Below are 27,514 nucleotides of genomic sequence, written 5' to 3'. Positions count from 1 at the left end.
CCACTCAGTCAGACTGCTCTATCAAATATCAAATCATAGACTAAATTATAATAAACACAGAAATACCAGCCTTTGGTCAATAATATGGTTAAATCCATAAACAATCATTTCGAAAACAAAACGTTTATTCTTTCAGTGAAATACAGAACCATTCCGTATTTTATCAAATGGGTGGCATCCCTAAGTCTAAACATTGCTGTTACATTGCACAACCTTCAATGTTATGTCATAATTATGTAACATTCTGGCAAATTAGTTTGCAACGAGCCAGGCGGCCCAAACTGTTGCATATACCCTGACTCTGCATGCAAAGAACGCAAGAGAAGTGACACAATTTCCCTAGTTAATATTGCCTGCAAACATGAATTTCTTTTAACTAAATATGCAGGTTTAAAATATATACTTCTGTGTATTGATTTTAACAAAGGCATTGATGTTTATGGTTAGGTACATTCGTGCAACGATTGTGCTTTTGTTAAATCATCCCCCGTTTGACGAAGTAGGCTGTGATTTGATGATAAATTAACAGGCACCGCATTGATTATATGCAACGCAGGACAAGCTAACCGAGTAATATCATAAACTGTGTAGTTGACTAGTGATTATGTGAAGATTGATTGTTTTTTATAAGATAAGTTTAATGCTAGCTAGCAACTTACCTTGGCCCCTTGCTGCACTCCTTTTGGCCACCCTACCATAAATGCCTGATTGGTCCCGAGATGGTTATCCTTCTGGAATGTTCTCCCATCTCCACAGAAGAACTCTGGCACTCAATCAGAGTGACCATCGGGTTCTTGGTCACCTCCTTGACCAAGGCCCTTCTCCCCCGATTTCTCAGTTTGGTCGGGCGGCCAGCTCTAGAAAGAGTCTTGGTAGTTCCAAACATCTTCCATTTAAGAATGATTGAGGCCCCTGTGTTGGGGACCTTCAATGCTGCAGACATTTCTTGGTACCCTTCCCCAGATCTGTGCCTCGACACGATCCTGTCTCTGAGCTTTTTGGACAACTCCTTGGACCTCATGGCTTGGTTTATGCTCTGACATGCACTGTCAAATGTGGGACGTTATTTAGACAGATGTGTGCCTTTCCAAATCATGTCCAATCAATTGAATCAAGTTGTAGAAACATTTCAAGGAATATCAAGGGAAACAGGATGCACCTGAGCTCATGTGAGTCTCAGAGCAAAGGATACTTATGTACATAAAGTACCAATAACGCACCAAAGCAAAAAAAAGTTTTTGCTTTGTCATTGTGGGGTATGGGTGATGGTATGGGTGATGGTATGGGTGATGGTATGGGTGATGGTATGGGTGATGGTATGGGTGATGGTATGGGTGATGGTATGGGTGATTGATGAGGATAAAAATAAATAAAAAATGTAGAACAAGGCTGTAACTTAACAAAATGTGGAACTAGTCAAGGAGGGTCTGTATACTTTCTGAATGCACTGTATATAGGGATGTCACGTAACAAAATGTGGAACTAGTCAAGGAGGGTCTGTATACTTTCTGAATGCACTGTATATAGGGATGTCACGTAACAAAATGTGGAACTAGTCAAGGAGGGTCTGTATACTTTCTGAATGCACTGTATATAGGGATGTCACACTGTATATAGGGATGTCAACAAAATGTGGAACTAGTCAAGGAGGGTCTGTATACTTTCTGAATGCACTGTATATAGGGATGTCACGTAACAAAATGTGGAACTAGTCAAGGAGGGTCTGTATACTTTCTGAATGCACTGTATATAGGGATGTCACGTAACAAAATGTGGAACTAGTCAAGGAGGGTCTGTATACTTTCTGAATGCACTGTATATAGGGATGTCACGTAACAAAATGTGGAACTAGTCAAGGAGGGTCTGTATACTTTCTGAATGCACTGTATATAGGGATGTCACGTAACAAAATGTGGAACTAGTCAAGGAGGGTCTGTATACTTTCTGAATGCACTGTATATAGGGATGTCACGTAACAAAATGTGGAACTAGTCAAGGAGGGTCTGTATACTTTCTGAATGCACTGTATATAGGGATGTCACGTAACAAAATGTGGAACTAGTCAAGGAGGGTCTGTATACTTTCTGAATGCACTGTATATAGGGATGTCACAAATGTATCATTTGTACAGTTATTTATACATGTATATATATGTGTTACATTTGACTGTTTAAAACCTAGTAGTACTACTTATTTCTCTGAGAATGAGATGGTACTGTCACGACCAACACCAGAGATGTGAAGCAGGTAGAGAGAGAGAGGGAGTCAACATGTAATAAGGAACAGACATGAAACAAGACAGGCACAGCGTCAGCACACGGGCAAAACAACCACATTCTGCAATTAATGCAGCAGAGGAGAACAGAGATGGGGAACTGACTAATATAGGGGAGGTAATAAACAGGCGATCGAGTCCAGGTGAGTCCAATAAACGCTGATGCGAGTGATGGGGAGAAGGCAGTTGTGCGTAATGATGGTGGCAGGAGTGTGTAATGCTGTGGAGCCTGGCACCTTTGAGCACCAGGGAGGGGGAGCGGAAGCAGACGTGACAGATACATAGCATTTTGCATAAAAACATGGTTATTTGTCACTGAAATGAAACCATCAAGTGATAGATTTCAAACAAATACATGTTTGTCACTGAACAATCCCATGCCATGATTAGATAGTGAAAAAAACACACTAAGGTCTTCAAACAATAAAGCTAATTTACCAACATTTCTGAAAATGTATATACGTATAACGTTTTGGAAAGAAACTCTTCGGGTGCAGACTCTTAGTAGATCTGTCCCAATGTTCAGACATAAGATCTTAATTTGAGCCAGTTTGCTACAGCAGAAAAATAATCCTGCAGCAACAGGAAATGTGAATTATTGTTGTTAATGGACGGGATTGATCCAGGCTGTATCACATCCGGCCGTGATTGGGAGTCCCATAGGGCGGCACACAATTGGCTCAGCGTCATCTGGGTTTGGCCGGTGTAGGCCGTCATTGTAAATAATCATGTGTTCTTAACTGACTTGCCTAATTAAATAAATAAAAATAACAATAAATAAAATTGATAGATCTTTCATAAGTGGAAATTACAAACTTCAGAAGCTTATTTAAACCTCAAATACACTACACATTTGAAATATCCTGCATAGTTCTCCTGCAACAGTTTGTATTAGGGTAGGTTGTTTGTAGTAGAGTGGTGAGTTTGTTGTAGTGTGTTTGTATTAGGGTAGAGTGTTTGTAATAGGGTGGTGAGTTTGTTGTAGTGTGTTTGTAGTAGGGTGGTGAGTTTGTTGTAGTGTGTTTGTAGTAGGGTGGTGAGTTTGTTGTAGTGTGTTTGTATTAGGGTAGGGTGTTTCTAGTAGGGTGGTGAGTTTGTTGTAGTGTGTTTCTAGTAGGGTAGGGTGTTTCTAGTAGGGTGGTGAGTTTGTTGTAGTGTGTTTGTATTAGGGTAGGGTGTTTGTAGTAGGGTGGTGTGTTTGTATTAGGGTAGGGTGTTTGTATTAGGGTAGGTTGTTTGTAGTAGGGTGGTGAGTTTGTTGTTGTGTGTTTTTATTAGGGTAGGGTGTTTGTAATAGGGTGGTGAGTTTGTTGTAGTGTGTTTGTAGTAGGGTAGGGTGTTTGTATTAGGGTAGGGTGTTTGTAGTAGGGTGGTGTGTTTGTATTAGGGTAGGGTGTTTGTAGTAGGGTGGTGAGTTTGTTGTAGTGTGTTTGTATTAGGGTAGGGTGTTTGTAGTAGGGTAGTGTGTTTCTAGTAGGGTGGTGTGTTTCTAGTAGGGTGGTGTGTTTCTAGTAGGGTGGTGAGTTTGTTGTAGTGTGTTTGTAGTAGGGTAGGGTGTTTGTAGTAGGGTGGTGAGTTTGTATTAGGGTAGGGTGTTTGTATTAGGGTAGGTTGTTTGTAGTAGGTTGGTGAGTTTGTTGTAGTGTGTTTGTATTAGGGTAGTGTGTTTCTAGTAGGGTAGTGTCTTTCTCGTAGGGTAGTGTGTTTCTAGTAGGGTAGTGTCTTTCTCGTAGGGTAGTGTGTTTCTAGTAGGGTAGTGTCTTTCTCGTAGGGTAGTGTGTTTCTAGTAGTGTGTATCTAGTAGGGTAGTGTGTTTCTAGTAGGGTAGTGTGATTCTAATAGTGTGATTCTAGTAGTGTGATTCTAGTAGTGCGTGTCTGGTAGGGTAGTGCGTTTCTAGTAGGGTAGTGTGTTTGTAGTAGGGTGGTGTGTTTCTAGTAGGGTGGTGAGTTTGTTGTAGTGTGTTTGTAGTAGGGTAGGGTGTTTGTAGTAGGGTGGTGAGTTTGTTGTAGTGTGTTTGTATTAGGGTAGGGTGTTTGTAGTAGGGTGGTGAGTTTGTTGTAGTGTGTTTGTATTAGGGTAGGGTGTTTGTAGTAGGGTGGTGTGTTTCTAGTAGGGTAGTGTGTTTCTAGTAGGGTGGTGAGTTTGTTGTAGTGTGTTTTGTATTAGGGTAGGGTGTTTGTAGTAGGGTAGTGTGTTTCTAGTAGGTGTTGTGTAGTGTGTTTGTAGTAGTGGTGTGTTTCTAGTAGGGTGGTGTGTTTCTAGTAGGGTGGTGAGTTTGTTGTAGTGTGTTTGTAGTAGGGTAGGGTGTTTGTAGTAGGGTGGTGAATTTGTATTAGGGTAGGGTGTTTGTATTAGGGTAGGTTGTTTGTAGTAGAGTGGTGAGTTTGTTGTAGTGTGTTTGTATTAGGGTAGAGTGTTTGTAATAGGGTGGTGAGTTTGTTGTAGTGTGTTTGTAGTAGGGTAGGGTGTTTGTAGTAGGGTGGTGAGTTTGTTGTAGTGTGTTTGTATTAGGGTAGGGTGTTTGTAGTAGGGTGGTGAGTTTGTTGTAGTGTGTTTGTATTAGGGTAGGGTGTTTGTAATAGGGTGGTGAGTTTGTTGTAGTGTGTTTGTAGTAGGGTAGGGTGTTTGTAGTAGGGTAGTGTGTTTCTAGTAGGGTAGTGTGTTTCTAGTAGGGTGGTGAGTTTGTTGTAGTGTGTTTGTATTAGGGTAGGGTGTTTGTAGTAGTGTGTTTGTATTAGGGTAGGGTGTTTGTAGTAGGTAGTGTGTTTCTAGTAGGGTGGTGTGTTTCTAGTAGGGTGGTGTGTTTCTAGTAGGGTGGTGAGTTTGTTGTAGTGTGTTTGTAGTAGGGTAGGGTGTTTGTAGTAGGGTGGTGAATTTGTATTAGGGTAGGGTGTTTGTAGTAGGGTGGTGAGTTTGTATTAGGGTAGGGTGTTTGTATTAGGGTAGGGTGTTTGTAGTAGGGTGGTGAGTTTGTTGTAGTGTGTTTGTAGTAGGGTAGGGTGTTTGTAGTAGGGTGGTGAGTTTGTTGTAGTGTGTTTGTAGTATTAGGGTAGAGTGTTTGTGTTTCTAGTAGTTTGTTGTGGTGTGTTTCTAGTAGGGTGGTGAGTTTGTTGTAGTGTGTTTGTAGTAGGGTAGGGTGTTTGTAGTAGGGTAGTGTGTTTCTAGTAGGGTGGTGTGTTTCTAGTAGGGTGGTGTGTTTCTAGTAGGGTGGTGAGTTTGTTGTAGTGTGTTTGTAGTAGGGTAGGGTGTTTTGTTGTAGTGTGTTTGTATTAGTAGTTTCTAGTAGGGTGTGTTTTGTAGTAGGGGGTGTTTTTGTTGTGTGTCTAGTAGGGTGGTGTGTTTTGTAGTAGGGTGGGTGTTTGTAGTTTGTTTGTAGTGTGTTTGTAGTAGGGTAGGGTGTTTGTAGTAGGGTGGTGAGTTTGTTGTAGTGTGTTTGTATTAGGGTAGGGTGTTTGTAGTAGGGTGGTGAGTTTGTTGTAGTGTGTTTGTATTAGGGTGTTTGTAGGGTGTTTCTAGTAGGGTGGTGAGTTTGTTGTAGTGTGTTTGTATTAGGGTAGGGTGTTTGTAGTAGGGTTGTTTGTAGTAGGTGAGTTTGTATGAGGGTAGGGTGTTTGTATTAGGGTAGGTTGTTTGTAGTAGGGTGGTGAGTTTGTTGTAGTGTGTTTTTATTAGGGTAGGGTGTTTGTAATAGGGTGGTGAGTTTGTTGTAGTGTGTTTGTAGTAGGGTAGGGTGTTTGTAGTAGGGTAGTGTGTTTCTAGTAGGGTGGTGAGTTTGTTGTAGTGTGTTTGTATTAGGGTAGGGTGTTTGTAGTAGGGTGGTGTGTTTCTAGTAGGGTAGTGTGTTTCTAGTAGGGTGGTGAGTTTGTTGTAGTGTGTTTGTATTAGGGTAGGGTGTTTGTAGTAGGGTGGTGAGTTTGTTTTCTTTGTAGTAGGGTAGTAGGGTGGTGTGTTTCTAGTAGGGTGGTGTGTTTCTAGTAGGGTTTGTATTAGGGAGTTTGTATTAGGGTAGGTTGTTTGTAGTAGGGTGGTGAGTTTGTTGTAGTGTGTTTGTATTAGGGTAGGGTGTTTGTAGTAGGGTGGTGAGTTTGTTGTAGTATTAGGGTAGGGTGTTTGTAATAGGTTTGTGGGGTGAGTTTGTTGTAGTGTGTTTGTAGTAGGGTAGGGTGTTTGTAGTAGGGTGGTGAGTTTGTTGTAGTGTGTTTGTATTAGGGTAGGTTGTAGTGTTTGTAGTAGGGTGGTGTGTTTCTAGTAGGGTGGTGTGTTTCTAGTATGGTGGTGAGTTTGTTTTAGTGTGTTTGTAGTTTGTAGTAGGGTAGTGTGTTTTGTAGTAGGGTGGTGTGTTTCTAGTAGGGTGGTGAGTTTGTTTGTTGTAGTGTGTTTGTAGTAGGGTAGGGTGTTTGTAGTAGGGTGGTGAGTTTGTATTAGGGTAGGGTGTTTGTTGTTGTATGTGTTTGTAGGGTAGGTTGTTTGTAGTAGGATGGTGAGTTTGTTGTTGTAGTGTGTTTGTATTAGGGTAGGGTGTTTGTAATAGGGTGGTGAGTTTGTTGTAGTGTGTTTGTAGTAGGGTAGGCAGGGTGTTTGTAGTAGGGTGGTGAGTTTGTATTAGGGTAGGGTGTTTGTATTAGGGTAGGTTGTTTGTAGTAGGGTGGTGAGTTTGTTGTAGTGTGTTTGTATTAGGGTAGGGTGTTTGTAGTAGGGTTTCTAGTAGGGTGAGTTTGTTGTAGTGTTTTGGGTAGGGTGTTTGTAAGGCAGGGTGGTGAGTTTGTTGTAGTGTGTTTGTAGTAGGGTAGGGTGTTTGTAGTAGGGTGGTGAGTTTGTTGTAGTGTGTTTGTATTAGGGTAGGGTGTTTCTAGTAGGGTGGTGAGTTTGTTGTAGTGTGTTTGTATTAGGGTAGGGTGTTTGTAGTAGGGTGGTGTGTTTCTAGTAGGGTAGTGTGTTTCTAGTAGGGTGGTGAGTTTGTTGTAGTGTGTTTGTATTAGGGTAGGGTGTTTGTAGTAGGGTAGTGTGTTTCTAGTAGGGTGGTGTGTTTCTAGTAGGGTGGTGAGTTTGTTGTAGTGTGTTTGTAGTAGGGTAGGGTGTTTGTAGTAGGGTGGTGAGTTTGTATTAGGGTAGGGTGTTTGTATTAGGGTAGGTTGTTTGTAGTAGGGTGGTGAGTTTGTTGTAGTGTGTTTGTATTAGGGTAGGGTGTTTGTAGTAGGGTGGTGAGTTTGTTGTAGTGTGTTTGTAGTAGGGTAGGGTGTTTGTAGTAGGGTAGTGTGTTTCTAGTAGGGTGTTTGTGAGTTTGTTGTAGTGTGTTTGTATTAGGTTGTAGTGTGTTTGTAGGGTGTTTGTTTGTAGTAGGGTAGTGTGTTTCTAGTAGGGTGGTGAGTTTGTTAGTAGTGTTTGTTTGTATTAGGGTAGGGTGTTTGTAGTAGGGTAGTGTGTTCCTAGTAGGGTGGTGAGTTTGTTGTAGTGTGTTTGTATTAGGGTAGGGTGTTTGTAGTAGGGTGGTGAGTTTGTTGTAGTGTGTTTGTAGTAGGGTAGGGTGTTTGTAGTAGGGTAGTGTGTTTCTAGTAGGGTGGTGAGTTTGTTGTAGTGTGTTTGTATTAGGGTAGGGTGTTTGTAGTAGGGTGGTGAGTTTGTTGTAGGGTAGGGTGTTTGTAGTAGGGTAGTGTGTTTCTAGTAGGGTGGTGAGTTTGTTGTAGTGTGTTTGTAGTAGGGTAGGGTGTTTCTAGTAGGGTGGTGAGTTTGTTGTAGTGTGTTTGTATTAGCGTAGGGTGTTTGTAGTAGGGTGGTGTGTTTCTAGTAGGGTAGTGTGTTTCTAGTAGGGTGGTGAGTTTGTTGTAGTGTGTTTGTATTAGGGTAGGGTGTTTGTAGTAGGGTAGTGTGTTTCTAGTAGGGTGGTGTGTTTCTAGTAGGGTGGTGTGTTTCTAGTAGGGTGGTGAGTTTGTTGTAGTGTGTTTGTAGTAGGGTAGGGTGTTTGTAGTAGGGTGGTGAGTTTGTATTAGGGTAGGGTGTTTGTATTAGGGTAGGGTGTTTGTAGTAGGGTGGTGAGTTTGTTGTAGTGTGTTTGTATTAGGGTAGGGTGTTTGTAGTAGGGTGGTGAGTTTGTTGTAGTGTTAGGGTAGGGTGTTTGTAATAGGGTGGTGAGTTTGTTGTAGTGTGTTTGTAGTAGGGTAGGGTGTTTGTAGTAGGGTGGTGAGTTTGTTGTAGTGTGTTTGTATTAGGGTAGGGTGTTTGTAGTAGGTTGGTGTGTTTCTAGTAGGGTGGTGTGTTTCTAGTAGGGTGGTGAGTTTGTTGTAGTGTGTTTGTAGTAGGGTAGGGTGTTTGTAGTAGGGTGGTGAGTTTGTATTAGGGTAGGGTGTTTGTATTAGGGTAGGTTGTTTGTAGTAGGGTGGTGAGTTTGTTGTAGTGTGTTTGTATTAGGGTAGGGTGTTTGTAGTAGGGTGGTGAGTTTGTTGTAGTGTGTTTGTATTAGGGTAGGGTGTTTGTAATAGGGTGGTGAGTTTGTTGTAGTGTGTTTGTATTAGGGTAGGGTGTTTCCAGTAGGGTGGTGAGTTTGTTATAGTGTGTTTGTATTAGGGTAGGGTGTTTGTAGTAGGGTAGGGTGTTTGTAGTAGGGTAGGGTGTTTGTAGTAGGGTAGTGTGTTTCCAGTAAGGTGGTGTGTTTCTAGTAGGATAATGTGTTTGTAACAACATCTTCACACTCGTCTGTGAAAGTTTCTCTTGTTTTCCACGTCTCAGGGTGACTTCACCAACTTTCATTCCTATCAGAGAGGGAGAGAAAAGCAAGACAGCGAGAAAACAAAGGAGTGAGAAAACAAAGGAGTGGAGCCTGTCAAACCATCTCTCATAAAAGTTGTACTGTAACTTCAGCTTCAGTGAGAAAAGCATTTTTCCGCTCTAGACTCCAACTCTTTAGCTATTTTGTCCAAAACATGTTGTGTTGTTGTTGCTTTGTGGTTCTAGATGAGGTCTTTCTGGCACTACTGTCAATGAGTATGTTTAGATGCACATTAATACTTCAATATTAAGCTGATGATCGCAGTAGGCAGATTGTGCAATAGTCATGTTAACACACCTTACTCAGGGTGCTGGGTTCGATTCCCACGGGGGACCAGTATGATTGAAAATGTATGCATTTACTACTGTAAGTCGCTCTGGATAAGAGCGTCTGCTAAATGAATCAAATAAATGTAAGTGAGTTTGGAACAACTGAATGTATATGTCTTAGAATTAGTCTTTACATGCAATTTATATGTCTGAACTCAGAATCAAATATGCTTACTGAAAATAACATTGGCGCAGTGGTCTAAGGCACTGCATCGCAGTGCTAGCTGTGCCAATAGAGATCCTGGTTCGAGTCCAGGCTCCATCACAGCCGGCCCTTACCGGCAGACCCATGGGGCGGCGTACAATCTGCCAAGCGTCGTCCGGGTTAGGGCAGGGTTTGGCCACTAGGGACATTCTAGTCCCATCGCTCCGGTAGAAAGCCAGGCGCAATGCGCGCTGACACGGTCGCCAGGTGTACGGCTGGCTTCCGGGTTAAGCGAGCAGTTGTGTTTCGGAGGACGCACGGCTCTTGACCTTCGCCTCTCCCGAGTCCGTACGGGAGTTGCAGCGATGAGACAAGACTGTAACTAGCAATTGGACACCACGAAATTGGTGTCATGTCTTGGCTATCAATAATGCGATGACTATTGTTTTATCAAATCAATTAATAATGTTTAATTATTATTGTGATTAAATTACTCATGTAACAGTAATTGTTACATAAAAATAATTATTATTTAAATAGTAAGTAGGAAAAGTTTGTTTAATGAGTTACCGTTTTCCAAATGAACTGTAAAGATATAAATATCTCTTACATTTCAGTCATCAATCAATTGTTATCTTCTATCAGTTTCATTCTGAATGTCACAAAATCCTTGGATATCTGCACGAACCATAGCATAAATGATGAATCAGCTATATACAAATTGTCTTAATTATTTATTTACCAACTAACTAAATAATCACACAGAATTACATAAACACACAAACAGAAAAGCTTAAACATTGAGTACTACATAATGCAATGAAAAGTCCCTAGTGGACTAAACCAATATGACGACTTGTTACACAAAATGAAAAGGGAGGTTCATGTAAGAAAGAGCGGGAGAAAAGACAAAGGACTTCATTATCGTACACACAGCTGATAACTATGCTCATGGAAATGCTAATACTTTACACAAGAATGGCCGCTCATTCGAAAATAATTGCAATGTACATATTTATGATTGTATGCCTTTTGTTGTCTCTCTGTTGAAATAGCTGGTCCGTCTGCTGGAGAGTCAGTCGATAGAAAGTCTCTGGTTGTGTTCCCCAGAAGTCATAATGTTTTTCGTGGTTGTAGCTTGTCTGCTGTTACAATGGTTATGTCAGGCGTACCAATGGTCTTTTGATAAGGAAATGTTCTTTGGAATGGATCTTTCAGAGTACCATTCGGTCGTTCGATAGGGAAATGTTCTTTAGAATGGATCTTTCAGAGTACCATTCGGTCGTTCGATAGGGAAATGTTATTTTCTCGTCTTCGGTCGAGTTTCCTAGACTATTTTACATATACAGCTGCAGACTGTGAATGTGTAGTCATTAGTTTTGAAGATTTCTTAACCATTCATGAAGTGTGGACTGCGTCCTCACGTCTTCTGGTCTAATTTCAATTTTGTCAGGAGTGCTATTTAATGGCTGTGCTCACGTGGGCGTGATTAGGACTTCATATGAAAAACAATTATCTAATTTAGAAGGCTAACATTACATCTTCTCACAAATAGTTTCATATTTAATCATATCAGTTCCCCAACATTTGGATGTGAATCTGATCACTGAGATATGTACACATTCAGAGAAACAGTTGTGTTGTTACACTGTCCTTCATGGGATCCCAAAACACAACTGATCCCACAAAATGGTCCTTTACGTGCCCACGGACAACTCCAACCACTTGGACTACAGAAATATTGTTTCATTTTTCAACCTTTTGATGTTATTGTTTTGGCGGGAGGAATCTCCTTGTAACAAAGAGGTTTCTTCCCCCTCAACCCTGACAAACCCAACGTTTCCACACTCTATTTACGACCAGTCATAAAACTGTTTGGGATTGAGAGGGGGCAATCTGGATCTTATCATCTTCACCCAACAGGGAAGTCATGACATTGAGGAGAAAAAGGGTGGTAGAATGTTTATTTTGATTGGTGATTTTCTGCATTTATCAGAGTGCCATCAGGGAGCCTGATTTCAGATGTTTCCATTTAGGGAAATCGTTCTTCTATTATATTAATCTGATGATCCACAATAATCACATTATTGTGTGCATACTCAGTGGCACACAGACAAGCATCGTCTGCCTTTGGTGTTTCCAACTGCTGGCATTCTTTATTCCCCACCCACCCATGCTACTCTCTACTCAAACCTACAGTACTACTGTGCCCAATCAGTCCTTATGAAACGCTCCTCTCAATGGTTTCTCCTCATCAGTCTTATCCCAACCACTTAAATTGTCTGTTTCATGTTAACATATTAACAATACACTGATAGTTCAATGGCTGTAGGGTCTTCTTTAATAATGCATGTGTATAATCAGTGGATATAGCTTAGTGTAAACAGTATATTAGCATGTTTTAGCTGCATTAGCGTATGTTCAGTGTATGCTAGCTGTCTGTGCTGTCTTTGTGCTTCAGTGATGTGCTGCTGTATGTTGTTGGCAGGCCGGACACGCCTACCTGTCTAATGTATTCCCCAAGCTCTTCTGTCTCTCTTTCATTCTGTTTCTCTCTCAGGTTCTCTCTCCTCTCTCTCTCTCTCTGATGAATGGAGAGCTGTTAATGTTGACCTTTAGTGAACATTGTTGTCCTGTGAGGTGTTGGGCACCAGTTGCTTGTTCACCCTATTCCCTCTGTCTCTACCTCTCTCTCACTGTGCTGAACAGAGCAGGTTACATACACTCACAGAGGGGTCAACCGCCACAGGCTTGGAGTCCTTCATTTCTTCTTCTTCCTCTCTTCTTCCCTTATGCTGTCATTTATGTTCCTTTCACACACCCCTGTTATCTTTCTGAGCCACCTCCCTCCTCCCCCCTCTCCCTATCTCCCTCCCCCTCTCTCTCTCTCTAACTACTACCCCTCCACCACCCCCTCTCCCTATCCCCCTCCCCTCTCTCTCTCTCTAACTACTACCCCTCCACCACCCCCCTCTCCCTATCCCCTCCCTCTCTCTCTCTCTCTCTCTCTCTCTAACTACTACCCTCCACCACCCCCTCTCCCTATCTCCCTCCTCCTCTCTCTCTCTAACTACTACCCCTCCACCACCCCCTCTCCCTATCTCCCTCCATCTCTCTCTCCCACTACTACCCCTCCCTCCTCCCCCTCTCCCTATCTCCCTCCCCCTCTCTCTCTCTCTAACTACTACCCCTCCACCACCCCCTATCCCTATCCCCCACTCTCTCTCTCTAACTACTACCCCTCCACCACCCCCTCTCCCTATCCCCCTCCCTCTCTCTCTCTAACTACTACCCCTCCACCACCCCCTCTCCCTATCCCCCTCCCTCTCTCTCTCTCCCACTACTACCCCTCCACCACCCCTATCTCCCTCCCTCTCTCTCTCCAACTACTACCCCTCCACCACCCCCTCTCGCTATCTCCCTCCCTCTCTCTCCCACTACTACCCCTCCACCACCCCCTCTCCCTATCTCACTCCCTCTCTCTCCCCACTACTACCCCTCCACCACCCCCTCTCCCTATCTCCCTCCCTCTCTCTCTCCCACTACTACCCCTCCACCACCCCCTCTCCCTATCTCCTACCTCTCTCTCTCCCACTACTACCCCTCCACCACCCCCTCTCCCTATCTCCCTCCCTCTCTCTCTCCCACTACTACCCTCCACCACCCCCTCTCCCTATCTCCCTCCCTCTCTCTCTCCCACTAGTACCCCTCCACCACCCCTCCCTCTCTCTCTCTCTCTCTCTCTCTCTCTCTCTCTCTCTCCCTCCCTCTCTCTCCCTCTCTCTCCCACTACTACCCCTCCACCCCCCCTCTCTCTCTTTCTTTCTGTGTGCATCTCTCTCTGTCTCTGTCTCTTTCTCGCTCTGTCTGTAATTCATTAGAATTTCTCTCCATATATCTACGGCACCCCCTCACTGTGTCATTTAGAAAATGACAGATGGACTTTTTAAATGAACCCAATAATAAGTACTTGGGAAATGAATTGTAGCTTGGATTGATGGCTGCTAGCGACGTCCTTTATCTCCCCCCGAAAATGAATATAAATGTATTTTATGGACGGGACGGTGGATTTCATCTCTCATTGGCTAACTCATCCTCTGGCCCCTTCCCATTTTGCATTTATCTACAAGAGGCTCTTCGTCATGGTGGAAGTAGGAGCAGAGCCAGATTAATTAGCTGTCAGAACATAGGAAAGAAGATACAAGGCAAAACGATCCCCACTTTGGAAATATGACAATGTGTTCCAGTTGTCAGACAAATACAGGAGAGAATGAGTGACTGTCAAAATGAATTTAGATGGGGAAGAAACTGATGTAAATCTTAACAAATGTCGTGTTTTTTTTCTCTCTATTGTGTGTGTGTGTTTACACGTGTAAATGGTTGTGTGTGTGTGTGTCTGTATGTGTTTTCTGTCTGTTCATCTGTGTGTGCGTATGTATGTCTATGTTTGTCCCGGTCTCTGTGCGTGTGTGTGTGTCTGTCTGCGGTTGTGTGTGTGTGGATTCGCAGGTCACAGTGTCGGATGGCGGTCCCAGCCCCAAACACTCCACATTGTGGGTGATCGTCCACGTGCTTGATGAGAATGACAACAAGCCCACGTTCCCAGAGAAGGTGTACCAGATCAAGTTACCAGAGAGGGACAGGAGGAAGAGAGGAGAGTCTATCTACAGGGCCTTTGCCTACGACAGGGATGAAGGGGTTAACGCTGACCTCTCCTACAGCATCGTCGACGGCAACGAGGACGGCAAGTTCTTCATCGACCCCAAGACGGCGGTGGTGTCGTCACGGAAGCAGTTCACTGCCGGGAGCTACGACATCCTCACTGTATGTGACCTTTGAACTTCCTAACCAACTACCATTCTCTTTGTCTTGTTCTACCCTCTTTCTCTCTCCCACTCTCTCTCCCCCCATCTCTCTCGTCTCTATTTTATCTTGTTCTCTTCTATCTTTCACTTAGAAAAATATAATAAAAACTTCAAATGTTCCTTTTTGTGAAGTAGGCTATGTGAACTAAGAACTCTCAATGTATTTCATGATGTTTTCTGCTACACTACAGTATATCACTCTGTCTATAATGCGTCTGTGGCTCCTTTGGCGTTCCTCTTGCCATTCTAGATATTTCTCACCACTCTCACCCTCTCTGTGACGAATGATAATTAATGTGAAAATCTATCACCTCCCTTCCATTTCTCTGATCCTTGTTCTCTCTTTCTGTCTGTAACGCTCTCTTTCTCCAACCCTTTACCTGTTTCTCTCCTCCTTGTCCTCTTTCCTCCACATTCCCAGATCAAAGCCACAGATAATGGCCGCCCCCAGAAGTGGTCGACGGCCCGCCTACACATCGAGTGGATCCGTAAGCCCTCGGCCTCAGTAGCCCCCCTGCTGTTCGACGAGCAGTACTACAACTTCACCGTCATGGAGAGTGACAAGGTGGCCGAGATAGTGGGTGTGGTCTCCATGCAACAGAGCTCCAACCCCCTCTGGTTTGACATCACAGGTAAGGCACTGCCGAGAGGCGGGGGCTGGTGGAGGGTTTGTCAGGGGGAGCGATGTATCTGATTGGCTGGGGTGGCTGTCAGTCAGGTAGGTTATGTACCATTATTGGTGCATGGTGTTTGGGCTGACGGTTTGGTTTGGTTTGATGTGCGTGTTTGTGCGTGAGGCCCAGCTCAGGTACTGTGACCTCACTGCATGTTCTGTTGCCAGCGTGTCTCTCTCTCTCCTCTGCCATCCCACAGTCTCCATGGCGATTTTAGCACACACCACCGGCTGTAAAGGTCTGTAAGTCAGTGGAAAAGCAATTGAGATGTCTCGAAGTCCCTGCCAGATATTCTGGGAACTCTAATGGAGAGAAATGCCATGCGCTTAAAGGGGTTAATTCACTCTCTTTGGAAGATTGACAACATTGACAAACTTACATTTTGAAATGAACTACCCCTTTAAAGTGCTTAAATATTCATGCTGTTTTTTTTTACCATAAGGATTAAGCTTATTATATCAACTACAGCTGCTAAGAAATTTGTCTTTGACATGCTGATTTCAGACACAATTTACTGTCTTATTCTCATGGTAAAGAATGTTGAGTAAGATCAGTAGAATGTCCCTGTAAGAGGCTTGAAATGCCAATGACATGCCACACTTACAAGTATTTCATTAATTTGAAGCCTTTTTGAACTTTTGAAGTCCAATTTTATCCACATAAAAGGCTCAACAGGTTATGTAATATCTAGTTTACGTATCTTCATTTTTCTGCTAACGAACAGCGACATTTGTCAAATCCATATCGTTTCCTGAATCAATTACAGTCAAAGCCAGTCAGTTTTAATCTTGCTTGAATTATTTTAATTAATTTAATCAATATTGCAAAATCCATTTAGTTTTATTAGAATAAAAGTTTTGTTAGAATTAATATGATTATGCCCTTAACTCTTTCTATGAATTGATTGTGGTCCATCAATATAACTATTTTTTACGTAATGTAATATAATATTTATGAAGCTGATAGTTCTCTAGCTGAACTGCACTGTGGGTAGGTGAGTTTATGTTGAGAGCATTCAGCCCAGAGACGAGTGGATTGACTACACGGCCATGACCACGTTTCCAGGAATGCTCCATGATCCATCTCTCTTTTGTTGTCACTGAGCAGTGGCAGTCAGTGTGTGTTCCAGTTGGAGATACCTTCTGGCTTGTTCTTCCAGCTCTAGGCTCTCTCTGACTATGGCTGCTCTCTCTGGCCTACTACTCTACTCTCCTGTATGCCCCTCTCCTCCTCTTCTCCTCTCTTCTCTGCTCAATGCCTCACTCGTTTTCTCCTCTGGGATCACATCTCTCTCTCTCCTCTCTCCCTCCTCGTAATTCCTCCTCCATTTGCACTATATATCTCCCTGTTCTTCCTTTCCTCACCTTCTCTTTCCTCCTCCTCCCCCTCCCCTCTTACCCCTACCCTTCCTCACCCTCTCTATTTCCTCCTCCACCCCCTCCCCTCTTACCATTACCCTTCCTCACCCTCTCTCTTTCCCTCTCCTCCCCCTTTCTGTCTCTCCTCCTCTCCAATTCCCCTTCACCCTGTCTCTCTCCTTTCCTTTCTCCCTGTCTCACCCTTTCTCTCCTCTTCTCTCCCTCCCTTTTCTCTCCTCTCTCAATGCCTCGTGTCTGGAAGGTCCCAGGCCTTTCCGTGAGATGTTCTATATACTGCAGACGGCTTGTGGCAGGAACTGTTCCACAGAAGGTATCTCAGTTTGACTCCAATCTGCTTTTTTCTGCTTCCCTTTCCTTTCCTTCCTCTTTTATTTTACCCATCATTCACCTGTGCTTTTCCCATCATTCACTGTGTGCCCAGTGCTGCTCACTCCTTTTTCTGATTGGTTGGTTGGAGACAAAGGGGGCTGGACAGGTGAAAGGTGTTTTCCCTTCACAAAAGTTTGTGTATGTGTGTGTTTGTGTGTTTTTACAAATTATTTATAATGTACATCCCACACAGAAGCTCATTAGAGAGTGTGTTTGTGTGTCTGTGTGTGCTTCCCACATGTGTAATGTACATTGTAACCCTTTCTTCCAAGGTTAACATAAGTGATTAGTTTTGGAGAAATTCCTTGCTGTACTAAATTGTCTATCAGACCCTGTGATCTCCCTTTATAGCAAGCCCATAACTGCTGCCATGGCAATGACCCCTGAGCGACCCTGGTGACAGCTTTGTCTAATGGCCTGCTAAGGCATCAGTGTTTGGGGAAACATCACACCCACCACCCCTGAGCTGTGAGCAACACACACTACACACTCACAGAGGCGGAAACACACACACACAGGGACACACATGCAGGAACATGCAGGCACACACCCATGGACACACACAAAATCTTACCCACACATAAAATACACACACTATTTTGCACTCACACGTTCAGACACACACACACACACACACACACAAACGCACACACTACATTATTACACACACCTCCCACTGACGACCCAATTAAACGGATGGCTGGTTAGTGGGAGGTGTGGGAGTTGTGGGTCAAGGGTGAGCTCATGGTCACTGTGCCCCTGGTTAGAGAGAGTCCCTCACTGTAACAGTCTGTTGGTCTGCCACAGGCACCTCTCCAACCAGAGGAACCAACAGGGAGAGGATGGAGAGAGAGAGAGAGGGAGAGTGGTAGGGATGGAGAGAGATAAGGAGGGGGATACAGATAGAGGGAAAGAGAAAGAGGACAGAAGAAAATGAGAGGGAAATAGAGGGCTAGAGGGAAAATATGTAGAAAGTAGAGGAGAAAGAGAAGAGACTTATGATAGATAAAAGGAGCAGAGGTCAGATGAGGAAGAGAGAAGAAGAGCAGCTTCAGTGATTAAAGGAAAGATGAAATGGAGGGCAGAGAATAGTAGAGGGCTTAGTGAAAGGTATAGGGTGAGGGAAAACGTAGGTGTGCAGCCTTAGGGATGGAGGGATTATTGATGGAGTGAGGTGCCCAGTTGTGTGTGTGTGTGGGTGTGTGTGTGTGTGTGTGTGTGTGTGTGTGTGTGTGTGTGTGTGTGTGTGTGTGGGCGGGCGGGCAGGCTCAGGGGCCAGGTGAGAGTAGAGGAGCTAAACACTGTGATTCATTTACGGGGCCAGACCCCCACATCCCAGGCCATTATTCACCAGAACACCACGCACACACACTCTCCAAACACATAAAGGATACATACACACAAACATGTACAACTGCTTCTGAATTCCCACACACACACACACACACACACACACACACACACACACACACACACACACACAGTTAAGTTATGCACCTGCACACACACACTAATCCACTGCTAAACGTATTACTGTCCAGAAGGTATAACACAACCATTTTACTATATATAGCTGCTATTCAACCTAAACACACACCATCCAAACGGATGCCGTTTTAACCACTCAACGTTTGCCATGTCAACCACCCAGCCACCACATCCTATAAACACATCATGAAGTTGTCCTCTTATAGACGAGCCACCACAACCCTACACTATATTCTGAGCAGATGGGTTCTATACGTCAAGTCAATCCAGACAGCTGGGTTCTATATATCAAGTCAATCCAGACAGCTGGGTTCTATATATCAAGTCAATCCAGACAGCTGGGTTCTATATATCAAGTCAATCCAGACAGCTGGGTTCTATATATCAAGTCAATCCAGACAGCTGGGTTCTATATATCAAGTCAATCCAGACGGCTGGGTTCTATATATCAAGTCAATCCAGACAGCTGGGTTTTATATATCAAGTCAATCCAGACAGCTGGGTTTTATATATCAAGTCAATCCAGACAGCTGGGTTCTATATATCAAGTCAATCCATACAGCTGGGTTTTATATATCAAGTCAATCCAGACAGCTGTGTTCTATATATCAAGTCAATCTAGACAGCTGTGTTCTATATATCAAGTCAATCCAGACAGCTGGGTTCTATATATCAAGTCAATCCATACAGCTGGGTTTTATATATCAAGTAAATCTAGACAGCTGTGTTCTATATATCAAGTCAATCTAGACAGCTGTGTTCTATATATCAAGTCAATCCAGACAGCTGGGTTCTATATATCAAGTCAATCCAGACAGCTGGGTTCTATATATCAAGTCAATCCAGACAGCTGGGTTCTATATATCAAGTCAATCCAGACAGCTGGGTTCTATATATCAAGTCAATCCATACAGCTGGGTTTTATATATCAAGTCAATCCAGACAGCTGTGTTCTATATATCAAGTCAATCTAGACAGCTGTGTTCTATATATCAAGTCAATCTAGACAGCTGTGTTCTATATATCAAGTCAATCTAGACAGCTGGTTTCTATACGTCAAGTCAATCCAGACAGCTGGGTTCTATATATCAAGTCAATCCAGACAGCTGGGTTCTATATATCAAGTCAATCCAGACAGCTGGGTTCTATATATCAAGTCAATCCAGACAGCTGGGTTCTATATATCAAGTCAATGCAGACAGCTGGGTTCTATATATCAAGTCAATCCAGACAGCTGGGTTCTATATATCAAGTCAATCCAGACAGCTGGGTTCTATATATCAAGTCAATCCAGACAGCTGGGTTCTATATATCAAGTCAATCCATACAGCTGGGTTCTATATATCAAGTCAATCCAGACAGCTGGGTTTTATATATCAAGTCAATCTAGACAGCTGTGTTCTATATATCAAGTCAATCCAGACAGCTGGGTTTTATATATCAAGTCAATCTAGACAGCTGGGTTCTATATATCAAGTCAATCCAGACAGCTGGGTTCTATATATCAAGTCAATCCAGACAGCTGGGTTCTATATATCAAGTCAATCCAGACAGCTGGGTTCTATATATCAAGTCAATCCAGACAGCTGGGTTTTATATATCAAGTCAATCCAGACAGCTGGGTTCTATATATCAAGTCAATCCAGACAGCTGGGTTTTATATATCAAGTCAATCCAGACAGCTGGGTTCTATATATCAAGTCAATCCAGACAGCTGGGTTCTATATATCAAGTCAATCCAGACGGCTGGGTTCTATATATCAAGTCAATCCAGACAGCTGGGTTCTATATATCAAGTCAATCTAGACGGCTGGGTTCTATATATCAAGTCAATCCAGACAGCTGGGTTCTATATATCAAGTCAATCCAGACAGCTGGGTTCCATATATCAAGTCAATCCAGACAGCTGGGTTCTATATATCAAGTCAATCCAGACAGCTGGGTTCTATATATCAAGTCAATCCAGACAGCTGGGTTCTATATATCAAGTCAATCCAGACAGCTGGGTTTTATATATCAAGTCAATCCATACAGCTGGGTTTTATATATCAAGTCAATCCAGACAGCTGGGTTCTATATATCAAGTCAATCCAGACAGCTGGGTTTTATATATCAAGTCAATCCATACAGCTGGGTTCTATATATCAAGTCAATCCAGACAGCTGTGTTCTATATATCAAGTCAATCTAGACAGCTGGGTTCTATATATCAAGTCAATCCAGACAGCTGGGTTCTATATATCAAGTCAATCCAGACAGCTGGGTTCTATATATCAAGTCAATCCATACAGCTGGGTTTTATATATCAAGTCAATCCAGACAGCTGTGTTCTATATATCAAGTCAATCTAGACAGCTGTGTTCTATATATCAAGTCAATCTAGACAGCTGTGTTCTATATATCAAGTCAATCTAGACAGCTGGTTTCTATACGTAAAGTCCATCCAGACAGCTGTGTTCTATATATCAAGTCAATCCAGACAGCTGTGTTCTATATATCAAGTCAATCTAGACAGCTGTGTTCTATATATCAAGTCAATCTAGACAGCTGGGTTCTATATATCAAGTCAATCCATACAGCTGGGTTCTATATATCAAGTCAATCCATACAGCTGGGTTCTATATATCAAGTCAATCCATACAGCTGGGTTTTATATATCAAGTCAATCCAGACAGCTGTGTTCTATATATCAAGTCAATCTAGACAGCTGTGTTCTATATATCAAGTCAATCTAGACAGCTGTGTTCTATATATCAAGTCAATCTAGACAGCTGGTTTCTATACGTAAAGTCCATCCAGACAGCTGTGTTCTATATATCAAGTCAATCCAGACAGCTGTGTTCTATATATCAAGTCAATCTAGACAGCTGTGTTCTATATATCAAGTCAATATAGACAGCTGTGTTCTATATATCAAGTCAATCTAGACAGCTGGGTTTTATATATCAAGTCAATCCAGACAGCTGGGTTTTATATATCAAGTCAATCCAGACAGCTGGGTTCTATATATCAAGTCAATCCAGACAGCTGGGTTCTATATATCAAGTCAATGCAGACAGCTGGGTTCTATATATCAAGTCAATCCAGACAGCTGGGTTCTATATATCAAGTCAATCCAGACAGCTGGGTTCTATATATCAAGTCAATCCAGACAGCTGGGTTTTATATATCAAGTCAATCCAGACAGCTGGGTTCTATATATCAAGTCAATCCAGACAGCTGGGTTCTATATATCAAGTCAATGCAGACAGCTGGGTTCTATATATCAAGTCAATCCAGACAGCTGGGTTCTATATATCAAGTCAATCCAGACAGCTGGGTTCTATATATCAAGTCAATCCAGACAGCTGGGTTCTATATATCAAGTCAATCCATACAGCTGGGTTCTATATATCAAGTCAATCCAGACAGCTGGGTTTTATATATCAAGTCAATCTAGACAGCTGGGTTCTATATATCAAGTCAATCCAGACAGCTGGGTTCTATATATCAAGTCAATCCAGACAGCTGGGTTCTATATATCAAGTCAATCCAGACAGCTGGGTTCTATATATCAAGTCAATCCATACAGCTGGGTTCTATATATCAAGTCAATCCATACAGCTGGGTTCTATATATCAAGTCAATCCATACAGCTGGGTTCTATATATCAAGTCAATCCATACAGCTGGGTTCTATATATCAAGTCAATCCATACAGCTGGGTTCTATATATCAAGTCAATCCAGACAGCTGGGTTCTATATATCAAGTCAATCCAGACAGCTGGGTTTTATATATCAAGTCAATCCAGACAGCTGGGTTCTATATATCAAGTCAATCTGGACAGCTGGGTTCTATATATCAAGTCAATCCAGACAGCTGTGTTCTATATATCAAGTCAATCTAGACAGCTGTGTTCTATATATCAAGTCAATCTAGACAGCTGTGTTCTATATATCAAGTCAATCTAGACAGCTGTGTTCTATATATCAAGTCAATCTAGACAGCTGGGTTCTATATATCAAGTCAATCTAGACAGCTGGTTTCTATACGTCAAGTCAATCCAGACAGCTGGGTTCTATATATCAAGTCAATCCAGACAGCTGTGTTCTATATATCAAGTCAATCCAGACAGCTGGGTTTTATATATCAAGTCAATCCAGACAGCTGGGTTCTATATATCAAGTCAATCCAGACAGCTGGGTTCTATATATCAAGTCAATCCAGACAGCTGGGTTCTATATATCAAGTCAATCCAGACAGCTGGGTTTTATATATCAAGTCAATCTAGACAACTGGGTTTTATATATCAAGTCAATCTAGACAGCTGGGTTCTATATATCAAGTCAATCCAGACGGCTGGGTTCTATATATCAAGTCAATCCAGACAGCTGGGTTCTATATATCAAGTCAATCCAGACAGCTGGGTTCTATATATCAAGTCAATCCAGACAGCTGGGTTCTATATATCAAGTCAATCCAGACGGCTGGGTTCTATATATCAAGTCAATCCAGACAGCTGGGTTCTATATATCAAGTCAATCTAGACAGCTGGGTTCTATATATCAAGTCAATCCAGACAGCTGGGTTCTATATATCAAGTCAATCCATACAGCTGGGTTCTATATATCAAGTCAATCCATACAGCTGGGTTCTATATATCAAGTCAATCCAGACAGCTGGGTTTTATATATCAAGTCAATCTAGACAGCTGGGTTCTATATATCAAGTCAATCCATACAGCTGGGTTCTATATATCAAGTCAATCCAGACAGCTGGGTTTTATATATCAAGTCAATCTAGACAGCTGGGTTCTATATATCAAGTCAATCCAGACAGCTGGGTTTTATATATCAAGTCAATCCAGACAGCTGGGTTCTATATATCAAGTCAATCCAGACAGCTGGGTTCTATACGTAAAGTCCATCCAGACAGCTGGGTTCTACATATCAAGTCAATCCAGACAGCTGTGTTCTATATATCAAGTCAATCTAGACAGCTGGGTTCTATACGTCAAGTCAATCCAGACAGCTGGGTTCTATATTTCAAGTCAATCTAGACACTTGGGTTCTATATATCAAGTCAATCCAGATAGCTAGGTTCTATATATCAAGTCAATCCAGACAGCTGGGTTCTATACGTCAAGTCAATCCAGACAACTGGGTTCTATATATCAAGTCAATCTAGACAGCTGGGTTCTATATATCAAGTCAATCTAAACAGCTGGGTTCTATATGTCAAGTCAATCCATACAAAGAATGACCATGAAAATGATGTCAATTCAGTTTGATCCTGTGTCCCCTTTCCAGCCTATACCAATCAATCTCAGAAATCCCAGACTCTCCACTCAGCCTACACAATCGATCCCAGAACCTCCCCACTCTCTCAACCACGCACTATATCCTAGCCATTTTCTCAACCGATTGAAGCTAGTTAACGAAGCCGTTGTTGTACTCATGAACTAATTTCTGAACAGATTGACGCTTGTCCTCATTTCCCTCTTCTTTTGTTCATTTGCTTTGTTTTATCTGTTTACGACAAACGCTAAGTTCATCCCCTCCTCCTTCTTTGAAAGGAAGATAAATGTGCCTCTTTATCGGTTGTGCTGCCTGCCAGAGTGTTTTTAAGCACTGGAGCGGCTTCCCTTACTAATCTGAATGGAGAGACTGAGGGAAGCAATTTTAGCGTTCAACAGAGGGTTAAATAACAGCCTTGTTGCGGAGGATTCCGTTTCCCTTCTATAATTTGGTGGAAGGGAACTGTTATTTTTCCGTCTGCCCGGTTGCTGCCCTGCCAAACCTCAGTTCCTCCTTTCCCGAAATGGAGCGTTTGGTTGGTTGGGTCATATAGGATGGCTCCAGACAGACAGACAGACTCATCCTTCTGAAGCCTCCATGGTTGGATATTAATTCTCTTGAATGGCTTATTTTTCTTAATACTGTACACTTTCCTTTATTTTCATGTACACTATATATAGACAAAAGTATGTGGACACCCCTTGAAATTAGTAGATTCGGCTATTTCAGCCACACTCGTAGCTGACAGGCGTATAAAATCGAGCGCACAGCCATGCAATCTCCATAGACAAAAATGTGCAGTACTGAAGAGCTCAGTGACCTTCAACGTGGCACAGTCATAAGATGCCACCTTTCCAACAAGGCAGTTCGTCACATTTCTGCCCTGGTCAACTGTAAGTGCTGTTATTGTGAAGTGGAAACGTCTAGGAGCATCAACGGCGGGGAGTATAACTCACAGCCATTGGACTCTGGAGCAGTGGAAACGCGTTCTCTGGAGTGATGAATCACGCTTCACCATCTGGCAGTCTGACGGACAAATCTGGCTTTGGCGGATGCCAGGAAAATACTACCTGCTCTAATGCATAGTGCCAACTGTAAAGTTTGGTGCAGGAAGAATAATGGGCTGTTTTTCATGGTTTGGGCTAGGCCCCTTAGTTCCAGTGATGGGAAATCTTAACGCAACAGCATAAAATTACATTCTAGACGATTTTGTATATCCAACTTTGTGGCAACAGTTTGGGGAAGACCCTTACCTGTTTCAGCATGACAATGCCCCTGTGCACAAAGCGAGCTCCATACAAAAATGGTTGGTTGAGATCGGTGTGGAAGAACTTGACTGGCCTGCACAGAGCCCTGACCTCAACCCCATCGAACACCTTTGGTATAATTTGGAACACAGACTGCGAGCCAGGCCTAATCGCCCAACATCAGTGCCCAATCTCACTAATGCTCTTGTGGCTGAATTTAAGCAAGACCCAGCAGCAATGTTCCAACATCTAGTGGAAAGCCTTCCCAGCTTCCCGGCTGTTATAGCAGTAAAGGGGGGACCAACTCAATATTAATGCCCATGATTTTGGAATGTGATGTATGACGAGCAGGTGTCCACATACCTTTCGTCATGTAGTGTATATTGCACTCCTCTAATGAGTGTAAAATCATCTGGTCCGACGGATATGATGCTAATCGGCATACTGAACCGTAAAAGCACTAGATTACTGTTAGCGGAAGTGAAGGGAAAGAGACAGGGAGTGTGGCTGTTTTTCGTGTCTTCCTTCTGCACATCTTTTGAGGAAAGCTATTAGGACCAAATCACTGGAGTTGTAATGATTTAAGAGACAGATGATAGAGAGCTGGAAGTGTTTATCGTAACCCAATCACAAATAGGACACATACATCTATGGTTGAGTGGTGGAGTGTTATAGCCTTAGTTGGTGCTGGGCTGAGGTCATGGCTTTAATAAACAGAAACACCGGGGAGGAATCCCATTGAGTCTGCACCTCGAGTACACTCACACACAACCATACACACACAATCTCATTCATTCACACATGCTCATTCATATAGTATGCACACAGGCATGCAGACAAGCAGACACACACAGACACCCACACACATACAACACGCATACACACACACACACTCCGGACCCTTACGTCGCACTTAAAAATGACATTCCCACACTCTGAGCTGTGAGTTGGTATCCACGTGAGGCCAAAATGTCCATGTAAATCAATTAGGTACCAGAGATGAGGCTGTGGTTTAATTACAGCCGGTGTGGTCTCATTTCAGACTCAGGCCCATTCACGGCTGGAGCTCCATTGACACAGGCTCTGTTAATTCAGTCTTTCAGGGCTCTGTTAATTCAGTCTTTCAGGGCTCTGTTAATTCAATCTTTCAGGGCTCTGTTAATTCAGTCTGTGGGCTCTGTTAATTCAGTCTTTCAGGGCTCTGTTAATTCAATCTTTCTGGGCTCTGTTCATTCAGTCTGTGGGCTCTGTTAATTCAGTCTTTCAGGGCTCTGTTAATTCAGTCTTTCAGGGCTCTGTTAATTCAGTCTGTGCGCTCTGTTAATTCAGTCTTTCAGGGCTCTGTTAATTCAGTCTTTCAGGGCTCTGTTAATTCAGTCTTTCAGGGCTCTGTTAATTCAGTCTTTCAGGGCTCTATTAATTCAGTCTTTCAGGGCTCTATTAATTCGGGACTCTGTGAACCTAGTAATTACTCACAGATTGGTTGGAAGATACACACACACACACACACACACACACACACTTGTATTTGTGATCCGAGTGATTGTGCATGCCCGCTCCCTGTTAGATTATTTGTGTATGCTTTTGTGTGTAATGTTGTATTTGTGTGTGTTTGTGTCTATTTATGTATTCCCTGGCAGAGAGCCAGGAATCGTTCAGGTCATACACTCCCCACAGTACTGTCACATTTACAATTCAGTGTGTTTCCCTGTTTTTCACTATCACAGACCCATACACTTTATTAAAATGTAGGTTTGTGTGTGTGAGGTAGAGAGAGAAGAAGCGTGTGTGTGTGAGTGATTGAGTGAGAACTTTTGTGAAAGAGAAAAGAGAGCGAGAGATGAATAAACCAGTCCCCCCCCTCTGTCGCTAACCCTCTCTGCTCTCTATCCCCCCCTCCTGGCCAGGTGGTAACACTGACAGCTTGTTTGATATAGAAAAGGGTGTGGGCACCATCATCATCGCTAAGCCACTAGACGCTGAGCAGCGCTCCTTCTACAACATGACTGTGGAGGTGACGGACGGCACCAACTCTGCAGCCACACAGGTAGCTGATGACACAACATATCATATCCCTATTTATTTATTCCCAGAAAGAGACAAATCTACTACCTGTGTGTGTTGATTTTGGAATGCGTAAGTTAATGTGGCACTGTTAGTATTGTGTTCTGTAGCTTGCTACCACCTGTACATCTGAACACTCATAAATGCACCCTCACACACACCCTCAAAAAGTACATGATAAACCACATGCATGCTACCAATGTTTACTTTTGTAACCACAGACACAGACCTCGCCTTAATGGACAGACGCTACACTCTTATTTTGCCCAAGGACATTATGTTTTGAACTTTTTTCATCAGCCATTTTGAAAAACGTCTTTAGATGGTGTGATGGATGGCATCACATTGTCACATGAATTATGGCATCTGGCGTGTCAAGAACCTATTCCAGTGATCAGAACATGGCAAACGGTGATAACTAGCAGTGTAATTGTCTCTCTGACCCCTGTGTCTAATTCCTCTGTTTGTACAGAGGTCATTAGCCTCCGCTGTCCTGTTCTGCCATGTCCTGTCCTGTTCTGTTCCTTCGCACTGTTCAGGCTGTGATTGAACGTTCCAAAAACGATTGTTAGTGTGTAAACTGAGCTAGTGTGAAGATTCTTTATCAGTCTCTGTTTGAGTTAGGAGTGCCATGTTC

At 42.8% G+C, this 27,514-nt stretch overlaps 1 protein-coding gene across 1 annotated transcript in view; it reads left to right on the top strand.

Moving 5' to 3' along the window:
• Window positions 1-27,514, top strand: part of LOC115118397 (protocadherin Fat 3-like) — a 131,560-nt gene that overhangs the window by 43,619 nt on the left and 60,427 nt on the right. Inside the window, exons 4-6 of the mRNA XM_065024051.1 lie at window positions 14,025-14,339; window positions 14,802-15,012; window positions 26,721-26,860. Coding sequence (XP_064880123.1) covers window positions 14,025-14,339; window positions 14,802-15,012; window positions 26,721-26,860 — 666 coding nt within the window. The remainder of the gene's footprint in view (window positions 1-14,024; window positions 14,340-14,801; window positions 15,013-26,720; window positions 26,861-27,514) is intronic.

This window comes from Oncorhynchus nerka, linkage group LG11, assembly GCF_034236695.1.
Source record: "Oncorhynchus nerka isolate Pitt River linkage group LG11, Oner_Uvic_2.0, whole genome shotgun sequence".
Classification (NCBI taxonomy): Eukaryota; Metazoa; Chordata; class Actinopteri; order Salmoniformes; family Salmonidae; genus Oncorhynchus; species Oncorhynchus nerka.
This window is presented reverse-complemented; position numbering and strand designations above follow the sequence as displayed.